The 21,984-nt window shown below is 39.7% G+C and overlaps 1 protein-coding gene and 1 long non-coding RNA gene across 3 annotated transcripts in view; one reads left to right on the forward strand and one right to left on the reverse strand.

The window, feature by feature from the left end:
• The first annotated feature begins 730 nt into the window (after window positions 1-730).
• On the forward strand, window positions 731-15,041 carry LOC131121207 (uncharacterized). Of its 2 annotated transcripts, none has more exons than XR_013629466.1 (3): window positions 731-1,114; window positions 2,979-3,250; window positions 14,905-15,041. It is a non-coding gene; the product is annotated as an uncharacterized LOC131121207 (long non-coding RNA). The 2 variants fall into 2 exon arrangements; XR_013629465.1 differs by lacking the exon at window positions 14,905-15,041 and adding an exon at window positions 3,390-3,621.
• Window positions 15,042-18,729: 3,688 nt separating this feature from the next.
• brinp2 (bone morphogenetic protein/retinoic acid inducible neural-specific 2) overlaps window positions 18,730-21,984 on the reverse strand; it is a 151,434-nt gene continuing 148,179 nt past the window's right edge. The window contains exon 9 of the mRNA XM_058065287.2: window positions 18,730-21,945. Within this exon, the coding sequence (XP_057921270.2) occupies window positions 21,124-21,945 (822 nt within the window). The 3' untranslated portion in view covers window positions 18,730-21,123. The remainder of the gene's footprint in view (window positions 21,946-21,984) is intronic.

Raw genomic sequence — 21,984 nt, forward strand, 5'->3', positions numbered from 1 at the left:
GAAGATTGCTTTTATAGTTACTACCCCATATTTCCACACAATAAGTAAGATATGGTAGAACCAGAAAATAATAAAGAGGAGTGATTTCTGATTGAGAACAAATTTTGCTTTGTTCAATATTGAAATATTATATTAGGATAGTAAAACTAAGCTGGAATAAAGCTGGTAACTGGCATACATACAGTATATGTTTCTAACATGAACAGAACGTTCTAATAGATGTCCTCAAGGACTTACAGTACAGGCTTCTGTTTGATGGCCAAGCTGAATTCTTCTATGGTGTGGCTCATCATTTTTTGCACCACGACCACAGCCAACTGGGTACCCAGTTGAAGGAAGCAAGAATGACAGCTGCCTCAGGGAGGGTTCCACAACAGCATCTGCCCGAAGACATTGTAGCTATCAATACCATGTGGAATGGCATTCTGTCATTTTGTCATATGAAGGTGATAGGTGCATTAAAAATACATTCAGAGCTCATCCACACTGAGAGACGCCACAGCCTACAGCCACTCTGCCACAGGGACCTCATCCTGCCACGCTTTTTTGACTTGATGCTCCTGTTAACAGCTTAGTACTGGACCCTGGACTGGTGGCCAGCCAATCAGAGGGCACATATAGACAAACAACCATTCACAACCTAGCTGTGAGGCCTGCGCGCTAACCACACCATGCCGCCTCTTATCCAAATATGATACAGGAAATTGTTTAGGGGGAGAAAAAATAAAAAGTTGCAGTCCTAGACTGTGCACACACATACTTTTTTGCAAATGTAAGTTTAAGGTACAAAAAAGAAAAGGTAACATGGTTTAAAAAAACTGTTTAAAATGCATAAATATGTTTAGAGCATTTAAGAGTAGTAATAGTTCATGTCATACATATAAAATTCAGTTGTAAAAGAAAAAAAGACACCCTACTATTTTTTTATATGTTTGTTTAAGAAAAAACAAATCTCCATTGGTGGCATTTTGGGTGTAATACCGCAATGTCCACTAGGGGGTGCTAGCAGCGATGGTGGTATAGAGTAGGTGACAAAACGACAGAGGAAGAATAAATCCTGAGGGTGAATATCCGTTAAGTCATCGTGGATTGTCTTCCTTATTCTGTACCACAGGTTAGTACAAAGTAGAGATAATTTATATTTTAACGGCAGTAAAGAGTTTAGAAAGTTGCTAGAGTAAACAGCTGACTGCTAAATGTTTGTTACAAAATGTGTTGTAGACCATTTGAACATAAGCGAAATGGCTAATGCTAGCAAGCCTTGATGTACAGTTAATAGCATAAAGCAGGCTATATGAAATATGTGAAATGTGTCTGGAAACAAATGGTGTATGTAATTGTTGATGTAATCATCTTATGATATCTGAAGTGTTGTTATTTTTGAGAGGAAGAATAAATCCCGAGGGTGAATATCTGTCAAGTCATTGTGGATTGTTTTCCTTATTCTGTACCACAGGATTTTCAATGTATACCCCTCTCCAGGTGGTGGAGGGGCAACATAAAAATGGTAAATAATGGTGTTATATTTGTAAATAAATAGTTATTTTGATATAAAACAACCCGTTTTTTTGTGCTGTTGATTTTGGTCTAGTTGTTTAGATATTTGAGCTGTCAAAAAAGCAGGAAGCTTTTTAAGCACCTTAAGCAATCTTTGTACTCGAAGGATTTATGCACTGCAAAAAAAAAATCCATTCTATTTTTGTTGTGTTTAATATTATTTTGCTGATTTATTAATAATTTTTGGGCTTTTTGGTAATGTACACATTTTATTTATTGTCTTTGTAAAGAAAGAATAGTGAGATTTTGTGTGGCGGTGGGGGGACCCTTTGTGCAACTTCCCCAACCAACAACAGATGTCATTTAGGTATTGGTGTTGGTTTCTGGTCGATCTGCCTTGATTTAGCCCAAAAATAGACACTGAAAATTGGGTTGTGTTTAGTCCGACTGATTTGAGAGCAGAACATCATGGTAAGAACATCAAAGATTGGCCAACAGAGATCTTCTACAGGTATTGAGAATTGAAATGCCAACATCACATTCAAATCACAATTCCTTTCATATAAAAGCTAGGATTATCTGATGGTAAAATAAATGCATCTCCATACTCCCCCAGCACACAATCCCTTTCACCCGCTCTTTAACTACCTCCCTCCCTCATTCAATCTATCCATCTTTAACTTCGTATCAAATATCTCTGTCCTCCAAACCTTACCTCCCATTGTACCTCCCCAGCTCTTAAACAGCACAAGAAGTTAAAGGGATAGTTAGAATTTTGTGATAAGAAGTTGTATGAAATCCCCATCGGTTGTGTAGTCAATCACCAGTGACTTACACCACCAGATCCGTGACGAGGAAAAGCAGTTCTGCTTAGTTACTGGGGCCATTTAAAGGGGACCTACTATGCTCATCCTTCTCCCTGTTTGCACACTCTATAATGCTACACAAATAAGCGCTTTTGCTCCATGACTTACCCAAGGAGCGTATCTGGCCTACAGTGCATGCCCATATAAGCCCGGCAATCTGTGACAATCACAAAAAGCCAAAATCCAAATGTGCAAACCTCATTATCTGAAACTTTGTAATGGTTTAACAGCAGAATATAACATTCTAACTACATTTATAGGTGGAAAAAGCATAATAGGTCCACTTTAAGTAAAGATTTTGACTTCAATATACATTCAAAAGAGTAATATATTTGCATCACACAAAATGTCACAAAAAAAAAAACGGAAATCACTCGGTTATATTTTTCCACCGCCGTATTCCTGTTCGCTGTCTCGGCTGACGAACACATACGTTAATAAGACTGCCACTGTGCTCCGTCGCGGAAGGAGATGTCAGCGTCTTCATCCCATACACATGAATGCACAGGTGACATTGTGCAAGGATGCAAATATAATGCCGATTTCTGATGTATTTATTCTTTATTTTTTTGAGGAGGCATTATTTTGATGCAAATGCATTACTCTTTTTTTCAGAAGCCAAAGTCTATATTGAAATGACCCCATCATATGAGCCGAGCGTTCCTTGTTACGGATTTCCGGCCAGAACTGGACTCAAGGGACCAATTGTGGGGTTGGTGTACTACTTTGCTGATGGGTGCGTCATGTAACTAAGTATAAATAAGTATTGACACACCCTGTGACATTTTGATAAGCTGATGGCAAACTCCCTCAAGTCTTCATTCAATATGAAAGGCCACGGTTCCAAAGGGCCTTCCAACCGACAGAACGTTACTCCTTTGTGACAGGTACGTACATTTTAGTATGTCGGGTTGCACAACTTTTGATTTTATGTACAAAACTGTTTTTGTTGTTCATTTGATTGTAGTGTGTACTCAGGATAAACTAATGTTGATGATGAACTGTATGTTTTCTTTGTTATCGCAGCTGCTGTCAAAAAGTGGGTCAGCAAAGCCACAGAGCATAACATTTCACATAAAATGGCGGACCATTTCAAAGATGCTCCTGGGTGGTCCGGTGGTGGGGGCTTGTTTACTCTTCAAAACAATGTATCAGCTGACTTTCTTTTAAAACAGTAAACAGTCTTATTTCCACAAAAGCTAACAATTCCCTGCTCCCTTTACTTACATATATTCCCTCATATATTAATAACAGCCTCATCATTGCACATCCAAATGTTTCGTAACATATTTACTACGGCTGTCAATCGATTAAAATATTTGATTGTGATTAATCACATTTTTTTGTCCATAGTTAATTTGCAATGAATCACATTTAATCGCAGATAGAAATAAGTTTTTATTTATAATAAGTAGGGGAAATCTCTGTGGTAAACGATTTAATGTGCAACTACAACAATAATTACATCAAATTTTATGTAAAGGGATATCAATTTGGGAACTATGGGCCATTATTTTAAAAAATACAGTCAGCAAGCATATTTTTGTATGACTATTTTTGTCTTTATTATGAGCATATTAGCGAAATATCATGTTTTCTAAAAAAAAAAACTGTTAAGTTGTAACATCTAATCATAAAATAGTGCCAAACAACACAATATTCACCATTTCTCTAAACACGCCCAGTCGAGTGATTGCAACATTAGTCTTTCTCACCAAGCTTCTTCTTGATGCGCTTGTAGTCCATTCCAAGTTTTGGTCAGCACTACAATCTGGACGTCACCCCCTGAGACGTGTTTTTTATGCAAATAATAAATCAGGAGTACTTTCTGAATGGGACAGGACTCATTTAAAGCTTTTTGTTTACATTCTGTCTCTATTAAAATAAATCTGTCATCCAAATGATCGGCTGTTCCCATCTACTTCCGTCATACTGGGGAAATAATACCTGGGAAAATATGCAATTTTGTAGGATAGCAATATTTGTGTGTATTTTGTGGAGCTCTTGAAAACAGCAATGGAAGCCATTTGGGATGATTTACTCGCCCTGTGAGGTATCTCACAGGCTTAAATATTTCTGATTTCTTAGCTTCTTAGCTTCCAATGTACCGGTACATGTCAACCCCCACCATGAGCCGTAATCGCTCCATACTCGGTAATCTTTATCCTGTGTTGAGTCAAGATGACTTTATTGATGGTTCCGTCTTCTGTCTCACTGTCTCATTTCTCCACTTCTTCACGTTCACGTCTGCCAGTAATTCCCTCACGTTATCTTCTGTTGTTTCCTACGGCTGGGCTCAAATGACCCTGTGGAGTGCAAAGCAGGCCCCTGTGAATAATTCTCCACCATCAGTCATGGTCAATACTTCACTTTTGATTCAGCTTGGCAAACTCGGCTGGCGAAAGATTTCTTTTTTTCTTCACTCAGCAGTGCATTAAAATCTCATCAACAGGCAACAGGATGTAATGAGAAAGTAGCTGAGATAGAAGAATTTACTTTTAATTCACGTTTGCTAAAAAATATAATCCTCAATCTTGGCGGTCAAATTCATTCCTTCATTCAGGAGAGCAAGAAAATATTGTTGAATTTTCTTGATTTTCTTTAATAATGAGCTTTGGTTGCAGACATGAATTTCTGAAATGTAATATGGTTATGAAAATAGCTCTTCAAAATCATTACAAATAATGCAGCCAAAGTATTGCTGAATTTACGTCTTTATTATGTGAGTCATGTCCCGAGACAATAAAAGTCCATCCAATAGAAGATCAACTGGAAGAAATGGGCATGCAAAATACATTTAGGTTAGGACGAATCATTTGACATGGTTATCGTTTACATCAATTTATGTACTGGGCATACAGACGAGTCGATTGGTTAGTCTCGTATGCAAGTTGTGATGTGTGCAGGCTTGAGGGAAGGCAGGCCTGGATGTGAACCATTTCACGACCGCTAATATTAAAGCAATGGGTCCGTAGTCAGTGAGAAGATGGCAAGAAGATAAGAGACATTTTTATTAAGTCACTCTTGAGCCGAGGTTTGCTTGTAAGATGATGGGCTGTCTTCATACAGAATCTACTGAACGCTACCTTGACGCATCCATGTTCACAAATCCATTTTATAGTCGATTTCACTGCCTCAGCTGTCCAGAAGGAAATATTCCTTCCTTTTCTCCGCAGTGTCTTGAGGGGAGGCTTCTTGTGAAATGAAGTTCATATTTCTTTTGTTTACTGTAGGGAAACGGCAATATGACATTTTCAGAGTGAATGTTTTCTATTCCGGGGCAGCAATAATCCAACAGGAAATTATTGCATTTTGTATTTCCCAGCACATTCATAAAGCACACAATCTAATACATGGGACAAGTGACATTCACATTTTAAAAGTGTAGTGTTTGAAAAATGGACAAAATCATACATTGGTTGCAAAAATTACTAGAACATTAAGCGTATTTAAGACGTTTCAGTTGTTTTTGTTGAATTGGCCATAAAACTAATGAAATATCAACAATTCATTATAATGCTTTACAAACAAATCACTCTCTCACCTCTCACTTATAGTTAGTCCACAGCTCTGCAGCATGGAGAATGACAGGAACCAAAAAAGGGACCGCATCACCCAAATCCTAGCCTGCCTCCTCTGGTTGCTTGTTCATTTTAGAATTCATTTTTAACATTTAAACCTTTGTTTTTAAGGCGTCTCTCAGACCTCGTCCAAATTTACACTTCAGTGTGCTCATTGAGGTCTGAATGTCAGCTTTAACTGGTTCTGTCCTAGGCAAGACCAGTGAAGACCGGACCGTTTCTGTAGTCTGGCCCAAGCTGTGGAACACTTTCCCCCCTCATGTAAAAATTGTCTCCTCGGTTGAATGCTTTAAGTGTCATTTTTTGACTTTTGAAATAAACTTAAAGACAACTACATTTTAGAGTACATGTATGACTATTGTATAGACTCGAGATCTTGAACCAGTTCTAATCAGATATGGAGTATTTGTAACACTGAAACTAAATAAAACTTTAGAACTCATTATTGGTTTTACGAGGAACACTCAAAATGTGTTTAATTTAACTTGTTTTTTGTCGGTTGTTCAGATTTTTTCTCATGATGTTGAATGCACCCCCCCCACCGTGCTATTTTTCTTAAAATGTATATTAGTCTTATTCCATGGAGTCATCATAATAACGGTGTGCTTACAGATCACATACACAGTGCACATATTGCGGGATATTAATAAATACAGCAACTTATGATCAATACATGTCAATTTCAGACTTAAAATAATGTACAGATGTAAGCTTCACACATCTACGGTTAAACCACACCCACTTTCGTTTTACGGCCTGCCCATTCCGAGTACAGATATGGATACAGAACAGATTTGGGTGAACAGACGATAGTGGTATACTACTCACCCCTAAGTATTACTCTGTAGACATTAAATAACAGAAATTACACAAATAATGTTGAAATATATTGAAAGATTATATGATCACTGAGGATCCCACTGGGTTGGGAGGCGACCAATGTATCTTAGCCATGTCACCTTGTAGAATACGTGGAATGTTGTAGTATCAGAAAGTATAGTCAGGGGCTCCATCTAACTTGTCTATTTATTCATTCATTCATTTTCTACCGCTTATCCTCATGAGGGTCGCGGGAGTGCTGGAGCCTATCCTAGCTGTCTTTGGGCGAGGGGCGGGGCTTACCCTGGACTGGTGGCCAGCCAATCACAGGGCACATATAGACAAACAACCATTCACACTCACATTCATACCTATGGACAATTTGGAGTGGCTAATTAACCTAGCATGTTTTTGGAATGTGGGAGGAAACCGGAGTACCCGGAGAAAACCCACGCATGCACAGGGAGAACATGCAAACTCCACACAGAGCGCTAACCACTCGACCACCGTGTAGCCCCTTGTCTATTTATTTTTATCAAACTAAAAATGCCGGAATTTGAAATGTCTAATAAGCTCCAACCAGCAACTATCATCATCTTGATGCTGAAATAGTTTGAATCGGTTGAAAAATGTGAGTAGAGTTTACAGACAAGATATACAAGATGCAAAGTGATGTCTATTTTTATCTGGGAACGCTTCTCAGTGGTCATGCTAAAAAGCAACTACACCGTATACACCGTATACAACTTCTATCATCAAAGTTCCCCGTAAACAATCCCATTTCTCAGGCTCTTTGTACAAAGTTTCAAAATAGATGTCATTAAGAGCAGCTGTGCGTCTTGTCTAGTGTGCAGCTGCCTGAAGCAGACTGCAAAGATCAAGCCAGGCCAGTTCACATTTCTTTGCTTTCTTTATTTCATTATTTCTTAGACAGCAAGCCTCCTCTCCGCTCAATATCTCTGGGTTATGTTGCTGGTGAGTCAATTCCCTGTGTACTTGTCTTTCCTGCCTGTTCCCTTGTTAATGACAATGGCAGCTCTGTGTTTCTGTCTTGGTAGGACCCTTTCTTTCCATAGAAGTCTTCTCCTTCTACATATCAATTGTTTTAACCTACTTGATTCTCTTCTTTACTGATTAACTGACCGTTTCTCTCACTTGATGCATCCGTTTACTAGTGTGGCCCACAGGCAATTTGTGGATTGCATTTTTGTGGACCTGTCAACGGCATATCGTAAAAAAACACAACTGGAAAATATGCCCTGAAAACACATAAGACATGGAAATGCATCCACTATTGTATGAGTATTCGTATCCTCCTCAGTATGGCATGCAAAATCAACCTGGGGAAGTCATGGGCATTTTGGATAGAAGAGACAAGAGAGGAGAAATATGATCTCAGGGAAGAACTAAATTTGAAATACATCCTTGCGTATTGTTTGAGTTCCTTACTCAATCCATTCCATAGTTTGAGTCCACATACTGAAATGCTATGGCTTTTTAACGTAGTCCTGGCATAGAAGTGTTTCAAATGTACTTCTTCCCTGAGATCATATTTCTCCTCTCTTGTAGAGAAGTATTGGATGACATTTTTAGCTAATTGGTTATTTTTAGCCTTATGCATTATTTTAGCTGTTTGAAGATGAACTATATCAGCAAGTTTAAGTATTTGTGATTTTAGAAATAAGGAGTTAGTATGTTCTCTGTAGGCGCCATTATGAATTATCCTTACTGGCCTTTTTTGCAGTACATCTAGCAAGTGAAGATTGCTTTTATAGTTACTACCCCATATTCCGGGAGCTTTAATATTTGTGATTTTAGAAATAAAGAGTTTCTCAATCTTACTGAGTTTTATTTCAGCACATTTAGCTGCATTTAATACATTTATCCGAAACTGCATTTGTTGGTCAGAAAAGTGGAAAAAGCATAATAGTTCCCGTTTAAGTCACATAGGCCGGGGAGGTTACATTGACATGACATGTGACACTGACACATAGAAGCTGAAATGTGATTGGACGAAAACAAATATACATTAAATACACACGTAATGAAGATAATAGAGTGTTTGGAATGAATACAATTTAATCAAACAAATGCTACTATGTTACTACTGTAAGATAAATGCAGTAACTAAATGTAGGTCAGTGCTTGTGATGGTGTTTAGGGCAGCAGAGCACTGGGCTTGGATGTAAATGACTTATTTTCTTATATTTTTACATGCACTTTACATGTGTGTTGCCAAACTAAATAGTGTGTGTGTGTGTGTCTTTGTGGCAGCTCAAGCAATGAGTGGAGTGAGTAGACATTACTTGCAAGTATGCCCATGCCTTCTTCCTCTCCTCCTGAGTCTGTTCGTTTACCTTTTCCTTACTTGTGAGATGTGGCATCAATCAGTCAGTCAGTCAATTGATTCAGTTGCCCACCCACCGGAGATGCCTGCATGCCAATTTGTTTTGTTTTTCAAATGGAAAAGAAGCACTCTTGAACATCGTGTCTAAAGGCTCTGGCGGGGTGTAAATAATTCATAACAAAGTCCATCAGAGGACATATCGCTTCTCTGGAGCGACTCGACTTGCGGTATACTAGTTTTTATTTGGACTGACAAGACGGCGATTCTGGTTTGCAGAAACTCAGATGTGATGTGTGAACATCTTGATATTCAGAATGAAAGTTTGAATCGGGAGAAGTCACGACTGTCTCTGACTTTATTTTCATTTTCTCTTGGGTATATAGATACACACACACATAGTATACATACACATATATACTGGGGGTGCTCCGATCAATTGGCCACAGATTGGTATTGGCTGGTATCAGTGAAAAAGGCCAGTATCTGCATCGGCTGATACTTTAAAACTTTAAAACACTGATCTCCTCCCTGCTGCAGCATTCGTTTGTACGACTCCCTGTCTTTGTGCGAGTGCTATAAGTTCTGTACCTTGCTATGAGTTTTGTACCCTACCGGGCATTCGACTGCATCTACGCATCAGTCACGTTTACAATTACCCAATTAACCAATTACCTAAAAATGTCATCCAATACTTCTCTACAAGAGAGGAGAAATATGATCTCAGGGAAGAAGTACATTTGAAACACTTCTATGCTAGGACTACGTTATGCTAGCCATAGCATTTCAGTATGTGGAATCAAACTATGGAATGGATTGAGTAAGGACCTCAAACAATGCACAACGATGAGCCAATTCAAGAAACAATACAAGCAGTTGATGTTTGCTAAATACAAGGATGAAGAGTCTTGAACCAGTCATGATGTGCTATATATATCACTATATTGACACTTACTATACTAAACTGTACTATACTATACTATACTATACTATACTATACTTATACTTATACTTATACTAAAAGTATAAATTCACTTTAACGTCAATCTATAGAGCAAATGTCATTCAAATTGGAATGTTTTGCCCTGTGTGATGAAACCAATACAGCGTGCTGCTGGAGTGGCAGAGCTACGTGGTGGCCAGGGGTGGCCGTGGCCTACTGCTTATTATTAGACTAGCCTTGTTTCTTCAATTTCTTGTTAATTGTAATGGACGGTACAATTAATTTCCATGACCGATACAGCTAATTTGCAGCTTACTCTGATTGTAGTCTATTGTGTTCTGAGTTGTTATTTGTATATCTTCCTTGTTCCCATGTCTCTTGATCTGAATTAGACTGCCTGGTAAAATAAAATTTTAAAATATACCAAGAGAAAAAGCACTGAAACTGACCTGCAGTGGCCACTCATGCTCGTCTTTGTGTGAATGTAGCATGAAGGCCTTGACATCCCTCGTGGGACATGGGCAGAGAGCAGAACACCGTGCAGCATGATTGGTGTTTGCCAGAGAATATCACAAGTGGGGGGACGGGGGGGGGTCACCATTGGCGCTGGGCTCTCATCACATGACAGCAGGATCAGACTGAATTCATACCACACATGTGACAGATGTGACAGAATGTGAAAAGGCCTTGCTTAACACTGCCTGGAGCACCATCCAACATCACTGGCTTCTTGTTGGGCAAGTGGCGTTCAGGGGTGGCATCCCCTTGGAGGAACACACAGACCTCCACATGCCAACCAGCAGTGTCCTGACATCTGTTCGGAAGCAAATCCTCAATTTACAATAACTTATTTACCCAGGTAGTCTGTGTGCATTTCCATCACACCTCAAAATGAATACACTCCAGATGAAAATTTTAAGAAATGGAAAAAATGTGCAATTTAAAAATTAAGAGGTTTTAATTTCAATGCAAACCTATCAACATGTAGACATATATAGTATTTAACATACAATTTGACTCCTGAAGATCTATGTTCTATTTGCTGCATTTTCCTGCTTTCAGTTTCAAGTTAACTACAGATAACTCAATATACATGGTAATAGTAATGGTTTTATTTCATTTGAACATGCATCAGATTACAATTGAATGCATCACATAATCAGTTCACAGTTCCACATGTCCGAAAGGAGTAGGAAGAAGCAAAGCTTATTAAATCCTACCCCTCCATCTGGTACTTTTACAATCAGTAACTGTTATATTTGTTCACTTCCTGCTTTCCCAATATAGTTTAAGTTGTTTTTGTCACGTACCGAAGTACACTGTGATATGACCATCCAATGCCATAATGGGTACCATAGTAAGTGTCAATATAGTGATATATATAGCACATCATGACTGGTTCAAGACTCTTGGTAATGGTAAGCCTAGTTCTTACAATTGAGTGCATCCCATAATCAGTTCCCAGTTCCACATGCCCAAAAGGAGTAGGAAGAAGCAAAGTTTATTAAATCCTACCCTTCCATCTGGTACTTTTACAATCAGTAACTGTTATATTTGTTCACTTCCTGCTTTCCATAATACAGTTTAAGGTTTTTCACTCACTCTACTATTACTCCACTATTTCGAATCGGGGGAGCGGTAGAAAATGTTGAAAATAATTGAGAAATACTGCTCAATAAAAATATATGTGATGTTACACATCGGAATTGTGAGTCAATATCAGACAAAGCCAATATCGGACATCCCTAGTTAATAGTAAATATTATCATATTGTATATTTCACCGTCATCATGTAAGCAAAATGTGACAGCAGTAGCTTTGGAAAAGTCCGAATGATATAACTAGCTTCTTTTTGTTATTCCAGTCTCTTGTACTCAGGGTCTCACTTCAGTGACAGGATTGCTACAGCTACCGACAGCAACTTCCACTTGGGAATATTTGCATCACAATGAGCCTGTCTCTTTCTTTCTCTATATCAATTTGTCATGCTTTTATTGTCTTTTTTTTCAATCCCACGCTTACGCCAAACAGACCCTTACTGACACACCTTTCTCTCGGCTATGGATCAAAACCAAAGAGAGCTATAGGGAACAGAACTCTTATATTGGAAGGACAATACTCTTAAGCCTGGAAAGTTTTTATACTTTGGTGTACTTTTTGCTATCTTTCATTGTCATGATATGAATGTTCATCCTTAAAGGCTTACTGGTGGTGATTGGTATGAATGTGAATCAAATTCAACTGATGAAACTGGAAAGCTAGGGGTGATGCCTGCTTTGTTGCATTGCGCCATGCGGGTCTGTCATTTCTGATCTTGTTTTTAGAATGAATGGGAATACAATGTGAGAAGTTTGTTCATTTTGCTTAACTTTTTTTTTTAGATGTTTTGATTTGGTCATTTTGGTAGGAGAGAACAGTGAGCATGAGTTCCCCGCTGCACGAATGCATGTGTTATAATGGGGGGTCTTTGATGCCTGTTGTCCGTCAGCCTCAGCTGGGGTTGGTACTTTCCTGCAGTGGCTGAGGTGAATCCATGTCACTCTATCTGCTGCCTTCCCTGTTGTGCTCGTGGTTTGCAACACCTGGAAGGTTCAAAGCCACCTGTGTGCACCTCACGATTTACTATTTCTGAAGTCTTTGACCACCACAAAGTCGCCCAGCCTCAGGGAATGAAAATGACCACCTGCTGGCATAGGCAGTGCCGCTGACCCTGTTTGTGTCATTGCAGAGAGTTTATCGAACAGGTACAAGACAAACCTCACATAAGATTTTGGAAGGGATTGATGTGGAAGTGAAATTCCCACATCAGGTGGTACCTCTGTTATGGGTCCCAGGATATGGCACCACAATAACAAAATAAATACATACATTCATTCATTCATTTTCTACTGCTTTTTCCTCACGAGAGTCGCAGGGGGTGCTGGAGCCCTTCCCAGCTGTCTTGGGGCGAGAGGCGGGGTACACCCTGGACTGGTCGCCAGCCAATCACAGGGCACATATAGACAAACAACCATTCACACTCACATTCATACCTATGGACAATTTGGAGTCGCCATTTAACCTAGCATGTTTTTGGAATGTGGGAGGAAACCGGAGTACCCGGAGAAAACCCACGCATGCACGGGGAGAACATGCAAACTCCACACAGAGATGACCGATATGTTTAAATTACTTCCCTAAGCATATTATGTACTTTTATCAACAACTGACAGATATGAGTGGACTTCTACGTATTAATGTGTCATGAATAGGAGAACAATATTAACTGACAATTGCATTAAACACGGCGTTAGGCAATTCCAGGCGTCATGCTTGTTATCCACCTCCATTCTTGCTCTGTCATTGCCAAATAGGAGAACCTTTGATGGAATATTCTCTCCCGGGATATCTAATCCTCATCCTCCTTATTTTAATCTACTCCATCCTTTCTGATCACATTACGAGTAAAGATTAAAACTGAAAAATATGGGCAAGGTCACAGGTAAACCCTTAAGACACCGACTGACTTACATTTATTCAACGAGCGTCTCTCTTTTTTCTCTTTGAATGCGATTCATGAGAAGAGATAAACTGATGAGAATACTTTGTATTGCATGCCGTGGCTGTTTGTGGTTGGCTGAAAAAATGTGAACTCATTAATTGGCATCATACTTTCAGCTACCATCAGGTTGAGTTCCTATATTGTGTGGCGTCTTTGATCTGACATTAGATGTGATGGGACAATTAATGCAAAAATGTACATGCTGGTTCAGACATTTACAGTAAACAGTGGTTGCTGTGATTGTTTATTGCATTGAAATGTGCCTGACACTGTAGAGGTTTTGGTGATGAGTGTGCACTGTGCGCGCCTGTCAGAAAATGTATCAACGTTATCTGTATTCTATCTGTACTCAGGGTGGGCGTGGCATAAACCAGAAGTGGTTGTGGTTTAACCGAAAATGTGCGGGGCTTAAATCAGTACATTATTTTAGGTCTAAATTGACATAGATTGATGAGAAGTTGCTGTATTGTTTATTATTCGGCTATATGTGTACTGTGCATGTGTGTGAGTGATCCTTCAGATTTTATTCATTAATCATTTTTAATGATCTATGTGAAGTTGATGATTCATGCAAACAGGGGAATAATCTTTCAGCTTTGTTGACTGTATTTTTCTCAAAAGCACTGCGTTCAGTACAGCCCAAGCAAACACACAGAAAAAAAAATGACTGATGCACGATCGTGCCCGCCGTCAAAAAAAAAAAAAAATTCTCTGTGTACGATTGAAAGGTGCATACTGCAATACATTGATATATTTTACCACGTTTATGTCAGCCGTAATATGCAGAATGCTTGATGCCGCTTTTGCGCTCCTGTGCAAGTGTACCTATGTAATGTTGGTATTTACACAGGAAGACAACTATGACAAATGTGTAAATCGTATATGAACAAATTGGACAGTGGGCACTTAGAACATTTTGACTCTGGTGACTTTATTTGGGATGTAATTATAAGTCAAAAAAGTGAAACTAGCATATCTTCATGCACAAAACAGCCCATGTTGCAAAATGTGATATTTAAGCTTGTAGGTCTGAAAATCTTGAGCACAAAGCCTGGGTTTGTTGAGCCACTTTCACTGTTGTTCACTTTCACTTTCCCTTTGTTTCTGCCATTGCTAGCTTGCGCTTCATCGAGAGAGGAAAAACATCATGATTGTCTCATAGTGTGAAGAGCAATCACTCCTGCTGTCACTGAAACCATTCTTATTGGAGATGTCTCACTTTAATGTTTTAAGTTTCACATCCTGTGTTGCTCCACATTGTTTATTCTACTCCTGCCTCTACCTTCTCGTTTGTGTTTTGTTTTTCTTTCCAGGAGCCCGTTTGCCAGCTGGAGGCGGGGCAGCTGGGAGCACGTAAACTGGATTGGATGTGTCTTACCTAGGCTCATGGTAGCAGCCACGAGACGCTGGTTTATTCCTCTTTCCGGGTGATGGCTTACCTGCACCTTTTTCAGACTTGTTGTGTCATTATTATTATTATTTATTTTATATTACTTGTTGGCCGCACAGTGGGCGAGTTGTTAGCATGTTGGCCACACAGTCAGGAGATCGGGTAGACCTGGGTCCGATTCTCTGCTTCTCTGTGTGGCGTTGGTTTTCTCCGGGTACTCCGGTTTCCTCCCACATTCCCAAAACATGCTAGGTTAATTGGTGATTCCAAATTGTCCATAGGTATGAATGTGAGTGTGAATGGTTGTTTGTCTATATGTGCCCTGTGATTGGCTGGCGACCAGTCTAGGGTGTACCCCGAAGAAGTGTCCTGGCTAAATCAACTAAAATACAAATGCGAGGCATTCAGAAGACGCATGCAAAATGTTCACTGGCCACTAGGTGTCAGTAATAATAATAATAATAATAATAATAATAATAATACTGGATTAATTCTATTTTGAGCCTTTTTACAAGATACACAAAGCTCTTGACAGTGAAGTGAAGCCATCATTCATTCACACACTGGTGGTAATCTACATCTATAGTCACTGCTGCCCTGGGGTAGACTGATGGAAACATGGCTGGAATTAATTAACTGCATTAATTAGGGATTATTGTTGGATGTTTCTAACTTCTGGGCAGTTTGGAATGCAGCATTTGTTATAATGCTTGACAAAAACTATACTATCAAGAACACTTAGTTAATTGCTCTGAATATGTTTGCAATGCCCTCTAGTATATGTGCCCTGTGATTGGCTGGCGACCAGTCCAGGGTGTACCCCGCCTCTCGCCCGAAGACAGCTGGGATAGGCTCCAGCAGGATAAGCGGTAGAAAATGAATGAATGTTTGCAATGCTGTGATTTGAAAGTAATTTAAAATCATTAAGGGTAGTTATGCAGTACAGTAAGTCTGCCTTCCTCTCTCTCTCTTTCATACACATGCACACACACACACACACACACACAGCAGTCCATTTCACCAATTCAACCTCATTAATTCCAAGAGCCTGAATGCTTAACATCATAAATCACAGTAAGGCAAGTGTGCCTTCTCACCTTCTTTCAAACTTCTCTTCCCTCCATCTCTTGCATTTTGTCCCCTCTTAAATCACCCTCTCATTTCTCCTTATTCCTCCGCATTTCTTTGGGAGGTCCACTAACTTAGTGCCATACAATCTAAATAGTGCTCTGATGGATTGGCTGTCTTCCACCGGCGAGAAGATTAGCCCAAGGGCAAACCCACTCCTGTTTCCCAAGTGGCAGGCTGAAGATGAATAAGTGTTTATTAAAGCGATGCGGAGTGGCTTCTTTCCCAACTCATTATGGCGAGGAAAAAAAAAGTACAAGCTAGCCAACATGGCACTCTTTTTGCTTCCTGTGTCTGTCATGTAGCCCTTTTCTCTTTGCATTCCTCACACTCCACCAGCAGATAAAGCAACCGCTGGGTGGAATGTGGCAAAGTGCATTTGTGTTTTTGTTTGCTCACTAACAAAAGAAATTGGTTTTTCGTCATACATAAACACTGAATTTCATATACCGGAGGACATTTATCTTGTCATGAAGAGACAAGAAGAAATAGCAATATTTTCAGGGCAATGCATTATTTACACAATGTTTGTGTTTCGGACTTGTATTCTTTCCAATAAAAATAAGTCATTATGTGCTGTTAGTAGTGTACCCCGCCTCCCACCCAAAGTCAGCTGGAATAGGCTCCAGCATACGCCTGTGGCCCTAGTGAGGATAAGCAACATAGACTATGGATAAACAAATGTTTTTCTAGTTTTTTTTTGAGGCCATGATTAACATATATGTGAAATAAACTGAATAAAATAAACCTGAAATAACACACACCTTTACACACTATGCAACACAATGTGTGTGTTACTGTACATGTGTTTCTCACATTTCTGCATAAAATCACCATCAAATGTGATCTGATCTTTGTCAAAATCACACAGATGAAAAAAACAGTGTCTGCTTTAACTATAACCGCCCAAACATTTATAGGTTTTCATATTTTAATGAGATCAGTAGATCAGATCACATTTGATGGTGATTCTATGCAGAAATGTGAGAAATTCCAGAAGGTTCAGATACTTTTTCATACCACTTTAAATGTGTTGCAGTGGCTCAGACAGGAAGTGATATCGAGACTTCAGGGTTGAGTTTTAGCTTCCCGTGTGGTATGGCCGCAACAGTAACTTGCAACACTGTAGCCACCAATAGAGAAGACCACTGGCAGAATAAAGTTGAGCGTGTAAATTCACACTTATTATTATACTAATTACTACTACCCTACTAATCTTGTATTGCATTGCATTGTACAACATTTTCATACTAATGCTTTTTTTTTCATCTTTTGAAGTATTTCTGGCAGCACGGCGGTCGAGTGGTTAGCGTGCAGACCTCACAGCTAGGACACCAGGGTTCAATTCCGCCCTCGGCCATCTCTGTGTGGAGTTTGCATGTTCTCCCTGTGCATGCGTGGGTTTTCTCCGGGTACTCCGGTTTCCTCCCACATTCCAAAAACATGCTAGGTTAATTGACCACTCCAAATTGTCCATAGGTATGAATGTGAGTGTGAATGGTTGTTTGTCTATATGTGTATATATGTGCTCTGTGATGGCTGGCCACCAGTCCAGGGTGTACCCCGCCTCTCACCCAAAGACAGGTGAGATAGGCTCCAGCAACCCCCGCGACCCTCGTGAGGAAAATGCGGTAGAAAATGAATGAATGAATTAACTATGTCTACTAGGATACTCATCATTATCTGTATTCGTGTTTAAAGAAAATACTCATTATGTATTCACTCTCCATACTCTGTGATCTTATTGATTCGTAGCCTTCTGCAGGGTTTGAGGAGTTAGCAAGTGTAACCATGCTAGCTATGGTATGCTAGCTGACATTGTAAAAATGGTCAAAGTTCCAAAAATACGTATTAGAATTACTGCTTGGTTTGCTTTGCTCAGTAGTGAGCTGCATTGTAGTTGTAGTTCCAATTGCAGTATCAAAGTTGCAGTTGAGACTAAACCGCTTCAATACCTATAGGTTGTAGCGTATGTAGCGTAGCGTCCCGTTGTACAAGACATGTACAGTTCGTCAGCCGAGACCTATCGACTCCCTATAACCAGCCTCCAATCAAAATCCAAAAAACTCTTAAATACAAAAGTTACAAACTTGTGTTTGATGCCGTCATTTCGTATATTAGCTTGTGTTTCAGCTTGCTACACTGTCGATGGTCCTGCTAATGTAATTAACGGCGCCACCAACTTCTTCCATGTCCGACTATATCTAACTGGAACTTTGCTTAGCAGCTCAGGTACTTACCACACCAGAGAGGTGACATCCACCCGCCAAGAGTTGACTTTTGCAGCCAAAGATCAGACCGCCAAGGTACCCAACAGCACTCGACCCATTTGGCCTCTGCCACAAGTGATGAGCTCATGGGAGGGGCGACCACTGTTTCCTTTGGGCCCGGCCACCAGACGCTCGCCCCACATCCATGCCTGGCTCCAGAGGAAGGCCTCAGGGACCCACGTCCAGGTATGGGAAAATTGTTCATTGTTCCTTAACATCATTGGGGTTTTTTGACCCACTCTTGGGTGACCCTAACAGGGGCATGAAAGCCCATAACAACTTATCTGCTAGGATAATTGGGACAGACAAAGTGGTGGGCAATAACAAATAGCCACGGGACACCCTTGGTCTTTATATGGTATTCATCATAATACATTACACGTATCAAACTACCACAATTTGGTCAATGTTACAATATTATACGATAACCAAGACAGTGTCCAAGAACCGAGGCAAAATATTTGTGAACATTTTCAACTAAAACCAAAACATACACTAACCGGGGCGTATGTAAACAGAGGTTCCACTGTAATATTTATCCACTAGTGGGTGATCAAGGCAAGAAAACAGATCTCAAACAGATGTGCCACTTTTGATTTTTACTTAAGCAAGCTGAAAACAGATTGACAGCCGAAAATGACAAACAAAGCATTTTTTTCTGAAATACTAATAGAATGAAATAAATTAAAAATCAATTTGCGGTGCAATCTCTGGATGTTCAATGGAAGCTCTCAGAATTACCCCCCAAAAAAAATGTCCTGCAGAAACCTTGAATAAGAATGAGAATTTTCAATCTGTCGAGAACACCGGCCCCATACTACTGAGGCTAAATTAAACCTCCAGTACCATCAAACGTGTTCTCTCAGGGGTCGCCATCATCTCTCATTGGAGCCTTGCTGAAAGAGGACATGACTGAAAAAAGTTTGACATCACCAAAGGTGCAATGTGACCAGTATTTATATGTGACAGTGTAAAAAAAATGTCAATATTAAAAGCAATACATCACCTGCCAGGAAATCAAACACCAAAAACTAAATGTGCTTCTTACAACACTGACTCCATATAAGGCATGAGTTGTTATAAACTTTTTGGACATTTTTATTCATTGTCTTTCAGGGGGTTAGAGGGGTTTGCACTTGGTTATCTAAAAAGCAATGTGCACATATCCACACTTTAGGTTCGATGGAGCATTATTTACAGCACTATACCTGTAAACCTTTTTTGTCACCAACTCAGAATTCTTTAATTTTTTTTTGGTTTTTCACCTCAAGAGAAATAAAAAAAAATTAAATTAACATTTAAGCTATTGGGAGTATTTGTATTGCCAATGCATTTTTTTTGTAGGTTTTTTTTTTTGGTAAAGACACGCCATCAAGTACAGAGCATCACGCACAGGCTTCTCAGATTTTCCGCATACATACAAGTCAAAAGTAAGAAAAAAAAAAAAAATGTACAATAGCTAATTTTTGACCAAAGGAACTCAGTGACTTGGCATTTTGAAAGTACTTTTCCACCGACATTACCCGGCTAAAAAAAACAACAACAACTTTTGTCTTGGGGTGAGTCTTTTCAGAAGCCCAAGAACGTAAGTATGCTGAAAAAGGCCAATTGGTGAAACACACCAAATATGCCATTTTTAGAGTCGTGTGACAGGAGACTTGTTTCATTTTTACAAGTTTTTTCCATATATTCCGGAATATAGAACCAAAGAATCAAAGCTATTGAAGAATTGGACTTTGAATTGGTCTTTGTAGAGGAAATATTCAGCATCACTTTGATTCGGTTGGATAATCAAAACATCTGTGGAAGAATAGCTGACATTCTGGTGGATCTAAATGTGGGTAGGTGTATATATTTCTAAAAAAAAAAAAAACTTAAGTTGAAGTTGCAGTGTGTGAACCTAATGCTAAGCGATCAACAGGCTGATGCTAAACCTTAATCAACGGGATGTGGGCGTGTCGTCACCGTTATCATAACACTGACAGTTACCTTTATGTATTGTTATTTACAGCTCAAATGAAATTTCCATTGCATCAGTGTAGAAATATAGCACTCCCTAGAGGTCATAAGGCTGATTTGAATAAATGACCCTGAACTTTGTGGTGCAGTGGAAGCGCTAACCACACAACGTACCATCCATTATTTTATCCGGGTGAAAAGGTTCTTGGTAATAATAAAGGTTTCTGGTGGGGAAAAACGGCTAATGACAATAACAGGGTTCAGGATTAACAAACTTTAAACTGCTAAGCATAACATGACATCCTCAATGCACACAGAATTTTATTCACTCTCCCTTTAAACTCCGCATGAAACCAAAAAAAAAAAGGTTAGAAAAGGTTGATCTTACTCCATTAGACATTACATTTGTGTTGATCCCTCAAGAGTTCCTCCAGACATATCAAAATCACATTTCTCTTTGCAAGTCAGAGGCCCTTAGGTATTTTCCACGAGTCCCCCTGCTGTCATTGAGTTTGCCAAAAGCAAGGCAGTTATAGCAAAAGTAAGCTTCCAGGTGAGTTCAGTAGAGCATGGCAACCGAGCCCTGTGTTCTCCTAAAGATCTGGAATCCAAGCATTCAGCTTCCCGTAGTGATAATCCTCATGATACAAACAATTCTGGAAAACCACTCATAAGACATTGTCAGGAGACCAAGTGAGATCCAGATAAGTTCTATTGTTTAGTCGTAGATTTCCCCAAATCCATAAATCCCAAAATGCATGAACCCGTCTTGAGCTCAAAGCTAGCTAGCTGCACAGCTGAGCCAGCTCAGGTTCTGGGGAAGCATTGGGGAGCTTGGAGTTAAAGATCTGGAGAGCATCCTTGATGCGTGCGACCTCACCTGCTGACAACTTGAGTCGATGTCGCAGTAGACAAGAAAACAGGTCGAGCGACTGAGGTGCTGGTGGCGATAACCTATTGATCCGATCCCTCATCTCCAACAACATCAAGAAGGCAGCTTCTTGGGTACCCTGCGTATACGGGTAGTCCAACTGGAGTATTAGATCCTTAATGCCCTCAGGGTCGAAGTGCATGCTGTATCCAAACACTTTCAGTGTGTTGATCTTCATATATCCCAGGTTTGATGTCTGATCCTCCATATCTAAAGGTTCGTAGAAGAGCGTTTCATTCACTGTTGGATCATCTGTGACGATACGGCTTCGAAGGTAGATGTGAACCGTTTCAAAAAAGGACTTCCACTGGTTCCCCAGTGACAATGTCCAGTTGTAACATTGTGCAGCCACCACAGAGTCCAATCGAGTTCTCTCCCAGTTGGGGAAGTCAGGCTGGTTCACTGGCATGAACCAACTCTCCGAGTGACTTCCTCCAAAAGGGTTCACATAAATTGCAGGCACAGGTTCCAGTGTTGAATTCTTTGTTAAGCATATCTGGAAAGAAATGCCCATCAGCATGTGGATGAGATTGGATTTATTTTTATTACTCTTGAGCGTAAGCAACATCCTTTTTCTCCAGGCAGGATTGAACCAGCTTCCAAGACGTACATCGTTGCTGATGTAAATGGCATGGACCTCTATTCGACTGTCCAACTGCTGAAGCAGGTACTTCACCTGGAAAAATACAAGAGAAAATTCATTCATTCATTTTCT

Source organism: Doryrhamphus excisus, linkage group LG11 (assembly GCF_037039965.1).
Source record: "Doryrhamphus excisus strain RoL-2023G ecotype Guam linkage group LG11, RoL_Dexc_Guam_v1.1, whole genome shotgun sequence".
Taxonomy (NCBI): domain Eukaryota; kingdom Metazoa; phylum Chordata; class Actinopteri; order Syngnathiformes; family Syngnathidae; genus Doryrhamphus; species Doryrhamphus excisus.